The following is a 16,488-nucleotide window of genomic DNA, read 5'->3' as shown; positions in this document are numbered from 1 at the left end:
GGAGGCGTGGCATCAGTGTCTCAGCCTCACTGAAGGAGGCGTGGCATCAGTGTCTCAGCCTCACTGAAGGAGGTGTGTTCTTAGTGTCTGTCAGCCTCATTGCAGGAGGCGTGGCATCAGTGTCTCCGCCTCACTGCAGGAGGCGTGGCATCAGTGTCTCAGCCTCACTGAAGGAGGTGTGGCATCAGTGTCTCAGCCTCACTGAAGGAGGTGTGTTCTTAGTGTCTGTCAGCCTCACTGCAGGAGGTGTGGCATCAGTGTCTGTCAGCCTCACTGCAGGAGGTGTGGCATCAGTGTCTGTCAGCCTCACTGCAGGAGGCGTGGCATCAGTGTCTGTCGGCCTCACTGCAGGAGGCGTGGCATCAGTGTCTGTCGGCCTCACTGCAGGAGGCGTGGCATCAGTGTCTGTCGGCCTCACTGCAGGAGGCGTGGCATCAGTGTCTCGGCTTCACTGCAGGAGGCGTGGCATCAGTGTCTCGGCCTCACTGCAGGAGGCGTGGCATCAGTGTCTCGGCCTCACTGCAGGAGGCGTGGCATCAGTGTCTCGGCCTCACTGCAGGAGGCGTGGCATCAGTGTCTCGGCCTCACTGCAGGAGGCGTGGCATCAGTGTCTCGGCCTCACTGCAGGAGGCGTGGCATCAGTGTCTCGGCCTCACTGCAGGAGGCGTGGCATCAGTGTCTCGGCCTCACTGCAGGAGGCGTGGCATCAGTGTCTCGGCCTCACTGCAGGAGGCGTGGCGTCTGTCCCACTGAGGGAGGTGTGGTCTCAGGCCCACTGAGGGAGGTGTGGTCTCAGGCCCACTGAGGGAGGTGTGGTCTCAGGCCCACTGAGGGAGGTGTGGTCTCAGGCCCACTGAGGGAGGTGTGGCCTCAGGCCCACTGAGGGAGGTGTGGCCTCAGGCCCACTGAGGGAGGTGTGGCCTCAGGCCCACTGAGGGAGGTGTGGCCTCAGGCCCACTGAGGGAGGTGTGGCCTCAGGCCCACTGAGGGAGGTGTGGCCTCTGTCCTGTCAGCCTCACTGAAGGAGGCGTGGCCTCTCTCCTGTCAGCTTCACGTGACCTCAGTGTATCAGTCCCACTGAAGGAGGCTTATTCTAAATTATATAATATTAGAAAATTGACAGACACCCTGACTAATCACACTTTTTTTTTTTTTTTTTTTTTTTTAAATCTTTCGTGATATGTTTGTGTGCTGATAGATGACCATGTGCTGTTTTTAGTAATTTGGGGTTTTTCGCTCGATAGGTGAAAGTCAACACTTCTCCTTTGGTTCTTTTAAAGCTTTATTTATTCACTTGGTATAATTTGTTGAGAACAGGTACGGCCTTATCCAGGTGATTTACAGAGATCTATAATCTCCTCTCCAAACCGTGTATTCCAGGGTTTCTCAGAGTGAGAGTCGCACTTCAAGTTCTGCATTCTCACAGGATTATGAAAGATGTTTGAGTGAGTGTGGAGGAGAGATAAAACTTAGTCCTCTGCTCTAATCAAGTCTTCCTGTGTGTGTGTGTGTGTGTGTGTGTGTGTAGAAGAGGGTGAGTACTTCTTGAAAGTGCTGATCCCCAGCTATGCGGCCGGTTCAATTATCGGTAAAGGAGGACAGACCATCGTCCAGCTGCAGAAGGAGACTGGAGCCACCATCAAACTGTCCAAATCTAAAGATTTCTACCCAGGTGATGAAACCCACACACACACACACACACACACACACACTGCTTCTTAAACACACTTATTTGTATGTGTTTATAAGTAATCACCCCCCTGCAGTTTATTCACTCTGACTGATTATAGAGCATTGCTTTAAAGGAACAGTCCACCGTACTTCCATAATGAAATATGCTCTTATCTGAATTGAGACGAGCTGCTCCGTACCTCTCCGAGCTTTGCGCGACCTCCCAGTCAGTCAGACGCAGTCAGACGCGCTGTCACTCCTGTTAGCAATGTAGCTAGGCTCAGTATGGCCAATGGTATTTTTTGGGGCTGTAGTTAGATGCGACCAAACTCTTCCACATTTTTCCTGTTTATATAGGTTTATATGACCAGTGATATGAAACAAGTTCAGTTACACAAATTGAAACGTAGCGATTTTCTATGCTATGGAAAGTGCGCACTATAATGACAGGCGTACTAACACCTTCTGCGCGCTTCGGCAGCGCCTTGATACAGAGCTCAGATATCAATGCGCTGCCGAAGCGTGCAGAAGGTGTTAGTACGCCTGTCATTATAGTGCGCACTTTCCATAGCATAGAAAATCGCTACGTTTCAATTTGTGTAACTGAACTTGTTTCATATCACTGGTCATATAAACCTATATAAACAGGAAAAACGTGGAAGAGTTTGGTCGCATCTAACTACAGCCCCAAAAAATACCATTGGCCATACTGAGCCTAGCTACATTGCTAACAGGAGTGACAGCGCGTCTGACTGCGTCTGACTGACTGGGAGGTCGCGCAAAGCTCGGAGAGGTACGGAGCAGCTCGTCTCAATTCAGATAAGAGCATATTTCATTATGGAAGTACGGTGGACTGTTCCTTTAAACATTTGTCACTTGAATAAAACTTTTTTTTTTTTTTGTAATGCTGGTTCCTGAAAGTCCACAGCATGCAACACACAGGTCCACACTCTATCCAAAGGAGCAGTGACCTTTCTTCAGAAACTTTAAATATTTTTGTTTCATTCAGATAATTGGTTTGGACGTCAGGCAGGAATTCTGTCAGCGTAAAGCTACAGGATGTTGTGTTTACTGAAGATGCTCTGGAGTCAAACATGCACCCTCTTTCGAGAAAAACAAATCATACTGATGTCACTTTATTGCACAAGTTGCATGATGTCACAAAGGCATTTGTGTCTGTAGCACAGCGAGAGCATGGACTAGTTTCCAGTTTCACTTCATTGCCTTCTCATGTGTTGGTCTTACTGTTTATATTCAGTTAAAATCAGACTTGGTTAAAAGTGGTTGATATGTGATGAAAATGATTGGGTGAAAAATTGCAGTTTATTAATTTGAACAATACAGGAAGTGGAGTTTGAAACAGTGCAGGACAGATGAAGCCATTGTAAGCCATCAGTCTTTGTGAAGAGGTTAATTTGATGAAAACTAAGATGTTTCTAATAAAGTGGTCAGTGAGTGTATGACAACATGTAACAAATATTTTCCTTCACACATAATGGTCACTTGGGCAAAAATTTCCTCCCTCATTTTCGCACACGAGATTTGACAAGGATGGAGACAGCAATTAACGACGGCGTGTTGTTCTTTATGCTTGGATGCACAAAGGGCTTGCCTTTTCTGCTCGTTGTAAATGGCCACATTATTATGAACACCCATCCACCTGCTGTTTGATGCGGTTCTCTAATCAGCCGATCGCTTGATGCATCAAATCCAGCAGATACAAATCCAGAGCTTCAGTTAACGTTCACAGTGTTCAAACATCAGAACGGGGAACATTGTGATCTCACAGTGAAGTGTGACTTTCTTTCTTTCTTTCTTTCTTTCTTTCTCTCTCTCTCTCTCTCTCTCTCTCTCTCTCTCTCTCTGTGTGGCAGTATGGGTGTTGGTTTGAGCCAGATGAGTGTGAGGTTTGAGTATTTCAGAACGTGCTGATCTCCTGCTGGGGTTTTCACACGCAGCAGTCTGTACAGTTTACACAGAATGGGGCGGAAAACAAAAAACAATCATCGAGTGAGTGAGCGACAGTTCTGTGGGTGGAAACAAACGCCTTGTTGATAAGAGAGGGTCGGAGGGAAATTGACAGATTTGTGGTTCGAGTTTTTTTTTGTCAGAAAGGATATAGTAACTCATGTAATCACTCTTTACAACCGTGGTGAGCAGAAAAGCATCTCAGCATGCAACAGAAAACAGAAGAACACATTGGGTTCCACTCCTGCAGCCAAGAACAGGGATTTTAGAATCAACAACAGGTTCCTATTAAGGTGGCCGGTGCAGTGAGTGTGTGCTCATGTTTCAGATTTGGACAAAGATGCCGTCCAACTCTTGGCCTGTTTGGTCATATGTTCCATCGACAGTTACATGATTACTTTACTTTGTGTTAGCTTCTTAGGCTAATGTAACGCTAGCAAGTGAGACCGAGCATACCTGCAGGCCTCAGCGTTAACTTCTGACACCTTCATGGCCTCAAAAAATGTTTGCCCCCCTTGAATTTCCTTTTGCCCTAAAATTTTTCAGTATTTCAGCAAGTTTTCAAGTACATGGTTCAAAGCAATACTGATATGTTTTCTAGGAGTATAATTGCGTTATTTAGACAAAAGTACATGTTTTTAAAAAAACAACATTTATTTCTGCAGCAGAAGAACATCTCATCTCATCTCATTATCTCTAGCCGCTTTATCCTGTTCTACAGGGTCGCAGGCAAGCTGGAGCCTATCCCAGCTGACTATGGGTGAAAGGCGGGGTTCACCCTGGACAAGTCGCCAGGTCATCACAGGGCTGACACATAGACACAGACAACCATTCACACTCACATTCACACCTACGCTCAATTTAGAGTCACCAGTTAACCTAACCTGCATGTCTTTGGACTGTGGGGGAAACCGGAGCACCCGGAGGAAACCCACGCGGACACGGGGAGAACATGCAAACTCCGCACAGAAAGGCCCTCGCCGGCCACGGGGCTCGAACCCAGACCTTCTTGCTGTGAGGCGACAGCGCTAACCACTACACCACCGTGCCGCCCAGCAGAAGAACATGAAATATACAGTAAATCAATATAAAATATTTCATACTTCTATATGGTACTAGTACGTAATGTCTTTTTATATAGAGTTTAGGACACAAAACACACTTTGTTTTGCCTAACAATGACTAGCAATATTGCAAAGATGAATTATAAAGCTAAAAACATTATAAAACAGGAGTCTGTACTGCAGTGCTGTCTTATCATTCAGTTTACTGTTGCATTTAGGAGGAAGTTAAACAACCTGTCCTCCTCATCTTCACATGCATGATGGGCCAATGTCCATGATAAATGGGGTATGATGGATTTATCTATGGGATAATTCACTATGTAAATGATATATGTTTACTATAGAGGGTGTGGTTTACTATTTGAGACACAAAAGCATGTCTTTCCATCCATTGAATGTACTTACCACTAACTTTTATTATTACAGGGGTGATTATAGTTACTATATGACTACAGCTGGAATGTGCTGATTCTGTTCGCGTTTGTAATTATTGTTCCATCCACTATTAGATAAAATTAAAATAAAATCTGACAACATTGTTGAAACATTGACCTCAACATTGTTGAGGTTACGGTATTTCACCATACGGACCGACCTTAAGCTGGTAAATAATGTTTTTATTTTTTTCTTTACCAAATTCTAGCAGAAAACGAGAGCACGCGAAAGGGAAAACCGAGCCGCCATTTTGAATCCTCATTCACGGCTGTAATGCAAATGGCTTCCTCCTCGGTATACAAGTGCACTTCCATGGCAGGAGAAAAACTACATTTTGCCGCCTATGTAGTCCCCTATTTATACAAATAGGAGTCATTCAGGATTCAGCCATGTTTTTGTTCGGCGTAAGCAGCAGTTATAGGTTTTTAGCTTTCTCCTGAAATGTTTTCTTTATTTCTTCTTCCTCAGGGTAGTAAAACTCGCTTTCACTGTGAACACTGTTGTTATCGCTATCCATGCTGTAAAATTAACCCTTTGATGCAAAACATGGGTCAAAAGTGACCCGGCTGAGTTTTTATCTTCTATATCAGACCTGGGCATTTTACGGCCCGCGGGCCGCATCTGGCCCTTTGGTTCATTCTGACCGGCCCGCGTAAGGTTAATTAGAAATTACAAAATAAACGTATTTTCTAATTTTACCTCATGCATGGACTGAATGTGCATTGCTTTTATTTTGAAGTTGTGTTCAACAAAAACGCAATGCGCGTGACATGAAATTCCACGAAACCTAATCCCGCGATAACTACTTCCGTAATTTGTCCAGACCAACCACAAACTTGTACGTCATCCTTCAAACGGTCCAGCCAATCACATAGTGTGACGTCACCAGCAGGCGCCGGAACCCGAGCCGATCTGTAGATCTGATACCTACACCGAATCGACGTTTTCAGTGATGAAGTTTAACAAATCCAGGTATAGATCCTCTCTCACCGATAATCATCTGTCAGCTGTGCATCGCATCTCCACCTCAGACATTCAACCTGACTCTGATGCACTCGTTAAAGACCAACAGAGACTAGATTTCTCTCACTGAACAAATAAAAAACTGAAAAACACCAAATGAGGTGATTAGACTACAAATGTGGGCATCATTATTATAATATGATGTATCTTGCTTGATATTTGAAGTAGAAAGACAATATTGTGATGTCTTTATTGTGTTTTGGGGTGAATGTGACTGAAAAAAAAATGGTACAAACGTTCACATTTTGTTAATCATTGTTTTGGGAAATTTGATTGAATGAATGACATTTTTTGTAAGGCAACCTCGTTTTTTCCATACTCTTACCAGTTTGTAAAAACAATGTTATTTACTGCTTTATATAAAGAAATACAATTAATATTATGTAGAATTTAGTTCAGCCTTTTGGTCCGGCCCTCCACAAAATTTTCTGTTTCTCATGGCCCCATGGAAAAAATAATTGCCCACCCCTGTTCTATATCTTTGCAATAAATTAATTCCATCAGTCAGTATTCAAGATATTCCTCAATTAACGTGTTTTTGATCATCATACATCCTTATTTTATTTTTTCCTTTCTTACTTTTTGAATAAAAACCCTTTTTGTATCACTACCCTTCTAATGCACAACATGGGTCAAAAACAACCTGCATTCATTTTCCAGGTTATTTCATGTATGGCTGAGTGTTTCTATGATATACTTTTGAAATAAATTCATTTTGTCATTTACTTTTCCAAATATGCAGTAAATATCTTGTTTTTGTTTAGCACAAATCATCATTTTTATTTTTCCTTTCTTAAGTTATGAACAAGCACAGCTTTTGTAATTCTACATCAAGTTTACACGCATGGGTCAGAACCGACCCGCATGCATTTACTCCAGCGTTTGGTGGGAACTGAATTGTGCTTGTGTCAGACATTTCACAGCTCAGCACAGCGCCCTTTGCCCATCTCATACATGCAAGTAATGTTTTTCAATTGTTCTAACATTACCTTAGAAAAAAATGGATTATGTTTAGGTTCCCTTGAGAGTGAGTAGATTACTTGTCAGAAAGTTACAAGTAATTACTATTAGCTACCGAACTGTTGACATATTCTACTTTAGTTAGCTAATTTTATTGTAGTTGGCTTAGCTAACTACATAGTTAATAAATAAATAAATAACTGGCCCCATTCACTGCTAAAGTAATTACTTGAAACAAATTATTATACCGTAGTATTAAGACATTTAATTTTAAATCACACGTGGATGACCCATGTGTAGTAATATAAAAAGTATTTTTATTCATAAAGTAGGAAAGAAAAATTAAATTAATGATTTGTGGTAATTAAAAACAAGATATTTAAAGAATACTTGGAATATTCAATTATAAAATAAATTTATTTCAAAAGATAGAGCAAAGAAAAACTCAGTCAGCATGAAATAACCTGGAAAATGAATGCGGGTCATTTTTGACCCATGTTGTGCATTAGAAGGGGTGTGCATACGTTTTGCATCAAAGGGTTAATGCTATTCTCCTGAGAAATGCTGACAAAAATTTTATAAGATTTTTGATAATCTTATAAATAAATCTTATAAAAAAAGATAAATGTTGACAAAAATTGCTACTGTTTGTTGTTGTGAACAAGCGAGTCACCAGAGGTCCATAACCGGGGTCCGTAACCGGGGTCCGTACCGTAGGATACGGACCCGCTCGCCAGCCAATCAGAGCGCAGGATTTGGATCGCCAAAAAAAAAAATGAATTTTGTTATTTTACAAATAACACTTCAGATATTGTTTTAACAATAATAAGCATCACTGTATAAATGATGGAGTGCAGATAGCTCTGTAACTACATGTTCTTGGGGTTGCTGAGACATGGAGGGGTGGGAATAAGATCTAGCCCACTGTTCAGGTCGGAGTCTTTTGAGAGTAAATGCTTTGGCTTTCGCAACATTCTGTTTCCAAAAGCTGATGTCAGGAAAAAATCTTTACACAAAGAAGGTTTTCTTGCTTTTAACTTTTCTTCCGTGTCGGGACTCTTCACGAAAAAGAAGGTACATTCCTACGTGTAGCTAATGCTAGGCCACAAATCTGCACCGTCACTCCAGTCTTTTTGAGGAATTTTGTACGGATCATAATCGCTAATAAACTCTAATTTCCGCGTGTATCTATCCTTCACTTCTTTCTGACTAAGACTGTCCAAGTAATCCAGTAGGAGAGCTTTTTTAACTGTAGTTTTCTTCGAACAACAGCAACAGACGTCGGACATCTTCGCTTGGCTTCAGTATGTGAACAAAGTTCGCTTGCCCCCCAGGCATCGGGGAGCGACGGTTGCTACAGTAAATGTGACGTCAGTGCAAGGAACGTCCTGAAGTCAACCCGGGAGAACGTAGAGGGCACCAGCGACCACTTGTAATGATGAAAAGCACAAGTGCGCACCTGTGCCTGAAGCGGTCCAGTCAGAATCACCGTTACAAATCCGGAAGAAAAAAACAAAACAGCGATCACAGGGGAGGCGAGGATGCTGGTTAATATGTCTTGTTTTTTGTAATGTACTCGCTCAAAAATCATTTTTGTGCTTAAAGAAGCCGGCCGTAGGTGTGCCCGAACGGGCCTAACTCGCTAAAATATTTCTGCCCGAACGTCTTGGTTGGGCACATCGGGCATTCAGGCAATGCCTGGCGTTGAGGCTTGACCTGATGAACAAAGTCACGCAAATTAAAACGTGATTATTCTTCACTTCTTTCTGATGGAAAGTCTCATCTCATCTCATTATCTCTAGCCGCTTTATCCTTCTACAGGGTCGCAGGCAAGCTGGAGCCTATCCCAGCTGACTATGGGTGAAAGGCGGGGTACACCCTGGACAAGTCGCCAGGTCATCACAGGGCTGACACATAGACACAGACAACCATTCACACTCACATTCACACCTACGCTCAATTTAGAGTCACCAGTTAACCTAACCTGCATGTCTTTGGACTGTGGGGGAAACCGGAGCACCCGGAGGAAACCCACGCGGACACGGGGAGGACATGCAAACTCCACACAGAAAGGCCCTTGCCGGCCCCGGGGCTCGAACCCAGGACCTTCTTGCTGTGAGGCGACAGCGCTAACCACTACACCACCGTGCCGCCCTGATGGAAAGTTAGCGAAGCAAATACAGTCTGGAGTTTCAGTGATGAAATGAAAAGTTAAAATCTAGTTTTTAACAACCGTTCAGCTTTCATGACTAAAATTGCCATTGTTTTTAAAATGTACATTTTTAAGTCCTGACTAAAACAATAACTAAATGGCGAAAATATGATTGTGAGTGTAATGTATGTTTATCAAAATTACAAAAATTGAAAAATTCACCAGATCTGAATTTACACTGCTTGTGAATGTTGAAATTGAGACAGAAATTCTCTCTTCACCGAGTCGACCAATTCATTTACTGAAAAAGACTGAAAAGCAATCATGACGAAGCTGATTTTTATTTTCACCTCCACGTCTTCTCTTTGTCACTTCACAATGATCGCACGTATACAATTATGAATCCTTTCAAAGCAAAAAAAAAAAGGCACATAAGCCAGGAAAGTACATCTTGTACATCAGATTGTGCTCGCTCCATCTCCTCGACTCGTTTCCACCGTGAATGAAGCTCGCGGAGGGAATAAATCCCCTGAAGATGAGGATTTTTTGTTTGCATGCTATGCAAATGAAAACGCAGCTTAAAGTAACACAAGTGTAATTTGTTATATTGAGTAATAAATTGGCTGATGTAGTAGTTCTGTAAAAAAAAAAGTTATTAAAAACCGAAAGAGGTGCAGAAACGCCGACATGTTTTTTTTTTTTCATCAGGCAAACCAGATGCTATTAATATGTAAATGAGAGTGCTTTCATATAAGCGGAGTTTAGCGCCAGTCTGAATCTAAGCTTGTGCTTTAGTGTTTACTCCGTCAGCGTGGCTCAGATGGGCAGGTGTGAGAAAGTGATGCAGGAAGTGAAGCGAACCAAACATGCAGTGTAGTGGACTGATCAGTGTCCCGAGGACGATACTAATTACTGACTGTCAGTCAGCATGTTTTGATTCGGATCAGAGGCAGGGCTGGATTCTGCAATACTTATCCACACAGGTCAGCTGGAATTGGAACTAACTCGCGTACCCAAACGTTACGTGATTTATAGAAGTTTTGAATCTTATTTTCAGACTGTAATAGCAGCATCATGATTCAGCGAGGGCTGCATCGATACCAATACCGATATCGTTAAAATGCTCCGACACGGACAGACGCGACGCAATGTGACATAGGCCGAGTGCAGTGTTGTAGTCGAGTCACTAAACCTCGAGTCCGAGTCCAGTCTCGAGTCCCCAGTGTTCAAGTCCGAGTCATTAAAGAAAATTTCGAGTCAAGCCCGAGAACAAGACTCCAACCGCACCATTTGATGCTGGCTGTTGCTGCTTTTATGTGAAACCATTTACGGCGTGCGCAAGAGAGTCTGTTTGGCGCATGCGCTATCCGGAGTGCGCCCGTGAGTCTATCTGATGCACGCACCAAGGCGTGCAGGTGTGACACTCTTGCACGAAATTCGTACAAAAATTAATGTAGATATAAATATCTTCAAGGGCGGCACGGTGGCGTAGTGGTTAGCGCTGTCGCCTCACAGCAAGAAGGTTCTGGTTTGAGCCCAGCAGCCAGCGAGGGCCTTTCTGTGCGGAGTTTGCATGTTCTCCCCGTGTCTGCGTGGGTTTCCTCCGGGTGCTCCGGTTTCCCCCACAGTCCAAAGACATGCAGGTTAGGTTAACTGGTGACTCTAAATTGAGCGTAGGTGTGAATGTGAGTGTGAATGGTTGTCTGTGTCTATGTGTCAGCCCTGTGATGACCTGGCAACTTGTCCAGGGTGTACCCCGCCTTTCGCCCGTAGTCAGCTGGGATAGGCTCCAGCTTGCCTGCGACCCTGTAGAAAAGGATAAAGCGGCTAGAGATAATGAGATGAGATGAGATGTTACAAAAAATAAAGAAAAAATCCGAGTGCTTGTCTGCAGTTTACGAGTCCGAATGCAGTTAATGCACAAGTCCGAGTCATCAGTGCATCCGAGTCTGAGTCAAGTCACAAGTCATTAAAATTAGGACTCGAGTCAGATTCGAGTACTACAAGCCTGGCCGAGTGTAGGTTGTAATGCTAATGAACGCGTGATACGGCGTGACAGTGTTCTGCATGTTTTCCATGGTTAATGTTCAAAGCAAAAGCAGACGACAAACTGCTCTGGGGGAAAATACCAAGAGGAGGAACTGGAGCATGTTCTTAAAATACAACAAACCTGACAGAACGTCTTCGAGTGTTTAAACAGCATTATCGATCGATTCATTATTGAACATGTCGAACAGTATGGGGGGAGCATTGTCGTGAAAAATGAGAGCAAGGTGCTGAGAATTGTGTGCACGCAAAAGAACAGAGCACTGAAGCAAGTGTGCAGAGAAACTGTGAGACATTCCAGTCGTTCATCAGAGCAATAAATGAGGCAATTTTAGTTCATTTATATCTTTCGTTTTCATGTTGATCGATTTGAAACGTCAGGCTTTAGTTTAGATTGGAGTCACGACCACGAGTCCCTGCATTGTGTGTATTGTGAAGTGACAGCTGTGTGGTCCACACACACACACACACACACACACACACACACACACACAGAGCTTTATAAAAAGCAGTTTGCTCTTCGGGGTCATTAAAATGTCAGAGCTGTCCTATCAGAGATTAAACACACACACACTTTACAAACTTTATTATCTTTGTTATATTTTCCTCACTAATAAAACGTTCCTTCTGTAGAAGGTTCCAGAGTCTTTATCAAAAACCACATTTACTCACCTCTTCTATATAAAAAATTTGTATTTAACGTTTTGAAATGAATAGAGTGATAAACATTTATAGCGCAGTAATGTTTTATGCCCCTGGGGTCCATGGCAGAACTGATGATGTCATTCTGCAGGTTTTAATCCCAGCTCATCATTCCTGTTTAAACCTCAATAGCAGAAAGTGATGGCCAAAGTAAGACTGTTGATGCAGACGCATGCGTAAATATATATGTAGGAACTATACACTCACTGGCCACTTTAATAGGAACTTCTTGTTGATTCTGAGATCCCTGTTCTTGGCTGCAGGAGTGGAACCCAATGTGGTGTTCTCTCTCTGTTGCATGCTGAGATGCTTTTCTGCTCACCAAAAAAGAGTGATTATATGAGTTACTATATCCTTCCTGGCAAAAAAAAAAGCTCAAACCAATCTGTCCATTTCCCTCTGACCCTCTCTTATCAACCAGGCGTTTGTTTCCATCCACAGAACTGTCGCTCACTCACTCACTCACTCTGTTTTTTTGTTTTCCGCACCATTCTGTGTAAACTCTACAGACTGTTGTGTGTGAAAACCCCAGCAGGAGATCAGCAGCTTCTGAAATACTCAAACCTCACACTCATCTGGCTCAAACCAACACCCATACTGCCACAGTGAAAGAAAGAAAGAAAGTCACACTTCACTGTGAGATCACAATGTTTCCCGTTCTGATGTTTGAACATTGTGAACATTAACTGAAGCTCTGGATTTGTATCTGTGGGATTTGATGCATCGTGCTGCTGTCAAGGCATTTCTCTTTTGGATTTAGTTCAAGCAGACCTCACACTTTAACAATTCAAAATGTGAAAAGAAAGAAAAGTTGAGTGTTTCTCAAAGTCAAGGATGGTTCCTTGGTCAGACAGGGCCTTTCAAATCAGGTTCTTAAGAGGCGTTTGGAAAACGTAATGGAACGGTGGCACTTTTTTTTTTTTTTTTTGGCAGGATGGCAGGGGAAACTGATGAATATTCATAAGGAAAGTGCTACCTGATTGGCTGGCGAATGCCTTTTGGTTATTTTGACGGAAATAAAATTGATCAGTATCCAAACTCAAGAGTGTTTATCGACACTAACCCGAGCCCGAATTCTCACCTTATTGCCACATACAGTTCTGTGCAAGTCTGAGGCACATGTAAAGAAATGCTGTCGACCAAAAATGGCTTAAAAAATAATGAAATGAAATGTTTCAAGATTAAAAAAATACTATAAATAGTAATCAGTAAGCCATAACAAATGAAACAAAGTCAGTGTTTGGTGCGAGACGACCCTTTGCTTTAACAAAAAAAAAAATAGTAGTCTCAGGTCCAGTGAGTGCAGCTTTATAAGGAAATGAGTTGTAGGTTTTACTGAGCAGCTTCTGGACACTTTGACTCTCACGCTTGCTTCTTAATTTTGCACCAAAACCCAGTAGCCTTCATTATGTTTTATGTTTTAATCTGAAAAGTGCTCTCTTATGGAATACTGCTCAGATACAAACTACTTTTTTTTTTTTTTTTTTTTTTTTTTTACTGGAACATTTAATTTTCTGCTGAAAAAAAAAACCACGAACATTTGGAACTCTAAAATGTTTTTGTAGTGTTCTGACTCGATAATGTAGAAGTCTGTGGCAGCGGGGGCATGGCCAAGCGTCGGTCTGTGAATGGAGGGCGGAGTCAGGGAAGGTAAGTGGTGGAATCATTGCACCTGATGGGGATTAACCTGTGTTTGTGTGTCTTCCCCAGTGACCGCACCCTTTAAAAGGAGAGGAGAGCAGAGAAAGGGAGCTCTGTCTCCCCAACCAGAACGTGTGTGTGTGTGTGTGTGTGTGTGTGTGAGCGCGTGGCTGGGAAAGACACACAAACACAGGTTAATCCCCATCAGGTGCAATGATTCCACCACTTACCTTCCCTGACTCCGCCCTCCATTTACAGACCAATGCTTGGCCACGCCCCCGCTGCCACAAAGTCATAAAATAGAAATCTAGAACAAAGTTTGTATGAAAAAAAAATAGGGTGCCGAAGACTTTTGCACAGTACTCTATAGATTGGATTCCGAAGTCAAAACAATGTGATGAAATGATGAACACGAAAAGGAAATTCACATGCAGATGTGCGTCGTTAAAAACATCCCAAGTCTTGGCTGTGGGTGCTTTAAGGACGCCGAAGATGCGCACATGCACCCTTGAAAATTCTCTGAACAAAGGACTTGGTCCTGGATGGAAAAAGATCCCCGATATCGGAGCAGTCCTTCGGCGGGATTTGATGACGTGACATGCTTGAAATGTACCCAGTGAAGGATCCTTCCTTGACATTGAGAAACACCCATAATTTGTTTGAACTTTTTTCTGTTGCAAAATTTTTCATTCTTTAAAATTTGTCCGTAAACAGTTCTTTCTTCTTTTTTTTTTTTTCTTTTGGGCTTAAATGAGATAATATTGTCGTACAATTATAGAATCAGCTCTTGGTTCCATGTGAAAAAGAGTCTTTTGGTCTGTCAGTGGGGCCATTAAGACAAAAATACTGGACAAAAATAAAGGGAGCTTTAACAGGCGTCCTTTGTTTTATGAGCTGCTGAGAACAGAGTATTCGAAGCCCTTGTGGCACATGGGACACCTATAAAAAGAAGCCTCTCTAATCCGAGGCTTTAGTCGCACTCTAGAACCCTACGGAACACTCTCTCTCTCTCTCTCTCTCTCTCAGACACATACACACCGACATAAACCTACACTTAGATTACAGTTCAGCTCTCTCGTACACATGCACATATACACAAACACACACATGACTGAACCCAGACTTTCACTCTGCACGCTACGTTTGGAGTGGGAGGGTCTCCGATTTCTCTGTGTGTGTGTGTGTGATAGTAGTTTACATCTTTGATTGATTTGACCTTAATGTGTTTTCATGCGTTGTATCCACTCAACACCCACTGGCACAAGTGGATATGAATGGGTGTGTTGGTATTACAACAGTTTACACACACACACACACACCCCGAAACTTGAGACTTTTTCCATTTACTTTAACCATCAGACTGTTTTTATCAACCACGTCCTCGCAACAACACACACACACACACACACACACACACACACACACACACACACACACACACACACAGAGTGTTCTGCTGTTTGCAGACATGCAGTTTTCAGAGAAACACTGAAATGATTTCAGATTTTGTCTCTTTGTCACACACCCACACACTCAGCAGGGCAGCAGTGTGTGAGTGTGAGAGAGTGAGTGTGAGAGAGTGAGTGTGAGAGAGTGTGTGTGTGTGTGTGTGTGTGTGAGAGAGAGTAAGAGTGTGTGAGAGAGTAAGAGTGTGTGTGTGTGTGTGTGTGTGTGAGAGTGTGTGTGTGTGTGAGAGTGTGTGTGTGTGAGAGAGAGAGTGAGTGAGTGAGTGGCGTGGTTTGGATGAGAACAGGTGTTTATAGAACAGATGCTTGATATTCAATCTGGTGCACAAAAATGACATCACAACAGAGGAGCTCATGCACACATGGCCAAGTTTCAGCACTGTTGTCCAGAAACACACACACCAACCAGGATTTTTTTGTTTTTCCTTTGAGTTTCTTTGAGAAACTTGACCCCTTCTTCCACCATGCTCTTTACTGCAGGATTCCTGATCCCAAATAAAGTCTGCTCTGCTTAAAATCTGACAAACTGCACACAGATCGTGGGGATGTTGTGGGTGATTTTACAATGAAGAATTACTGAAATTATGTCAAGCGCAAAATGCAGAAAAAAAATATTGAATTTTTACATGGGCTAATTCTGTGTGGTTCTTATCTTGAACAGAGTGAAACAAGTGTCACGTTGATTAAAGGCAACAAGATGCCTTGAATCAGGGGCGTCACTAGACCCAAGACCATACTGGGGCACAAAAGGGGCACAGGAAATGTATGCGAAGCGCGCGAGCTAAAAATTTTGCACTATATTTATATTTATATTTATATTTTTTATATAATATATATTACATTTTATGTAATATATATTATATTTTATGTAATATATATTTATATATTGATATTTATATTTAGAAACGGCCTGCTTAAAACTAGTCACTAGAGCTGTAAAACTCAAAATGATTACGAGGACACTGAATCCAGGTCAATCATTTAATAATAACAGTATGAATATTTGCAACATTTGTGATAATAGCAATGTAATACTTATACTGTTGGTAATATTGTAAAAGAACATATTAACATACAATACAACACCGCCGAGTTTTTAAACTCAACCAAGAGTACTTAATGGCCAACAGTATTCACACTTGATACCTTTTAAATCACCAAACATATCTTTGTAAGCACATGCATTTTCAGCATTGAACATCTCTAAACACAATCCAAAAGCCTCTAAAAGCACCACTGTGTGTGTGTGTGTGTGTGTGTGTGTTACAAAAATGACAGTGGAATTACTGTCTACTAACCTGTAAACAGTTGAAAAACACGGAGAGATGGTTTCCCCTGCTCTGAATTTCATTGCATCTGA

The 16,488-nt window shown here is 42.4% G+C and overlaps 1 protein-coding gene across 1 annotated transcript in view; it reads left to right on the top strand.

The window, feature by feature from the left end:
* Positions 1-16,488, top strand: part of nova1 (NOVA alternative splicing regulator 1) — a 53,670-nt gene that overhangs the window by 20,339 nt on the left and 16,843 nt on the right. The window contains exon 2 of the mRNA XM_060912423.1: positions 1,529-1,672. Coding sequence (XP_060768406.1) covers positions 1,529-1,672 — 144 coding nt within the window. The remainder of the gene's footprint in view (positions 1-1,528; positions 1,673-16,488) is intronic.

This window comes from Neoarius graeffei, chromosome 28, assembly GCF_027579695.1.
Source record: "Neoarius graeffei isolate fNeoGra1 chromosome 28, fNeoGra1.pri, whole genome shotgun sequence".
Lineage (NCBI taxonomy): Eukaryota > Metazoa > Chordata > Actinopteri > Siluriformes > Ariidae > Neoarius > Neoarius graeffei.
This window is presented reverse-complemented; position numbering and strand designations above follow the sequence as displayed.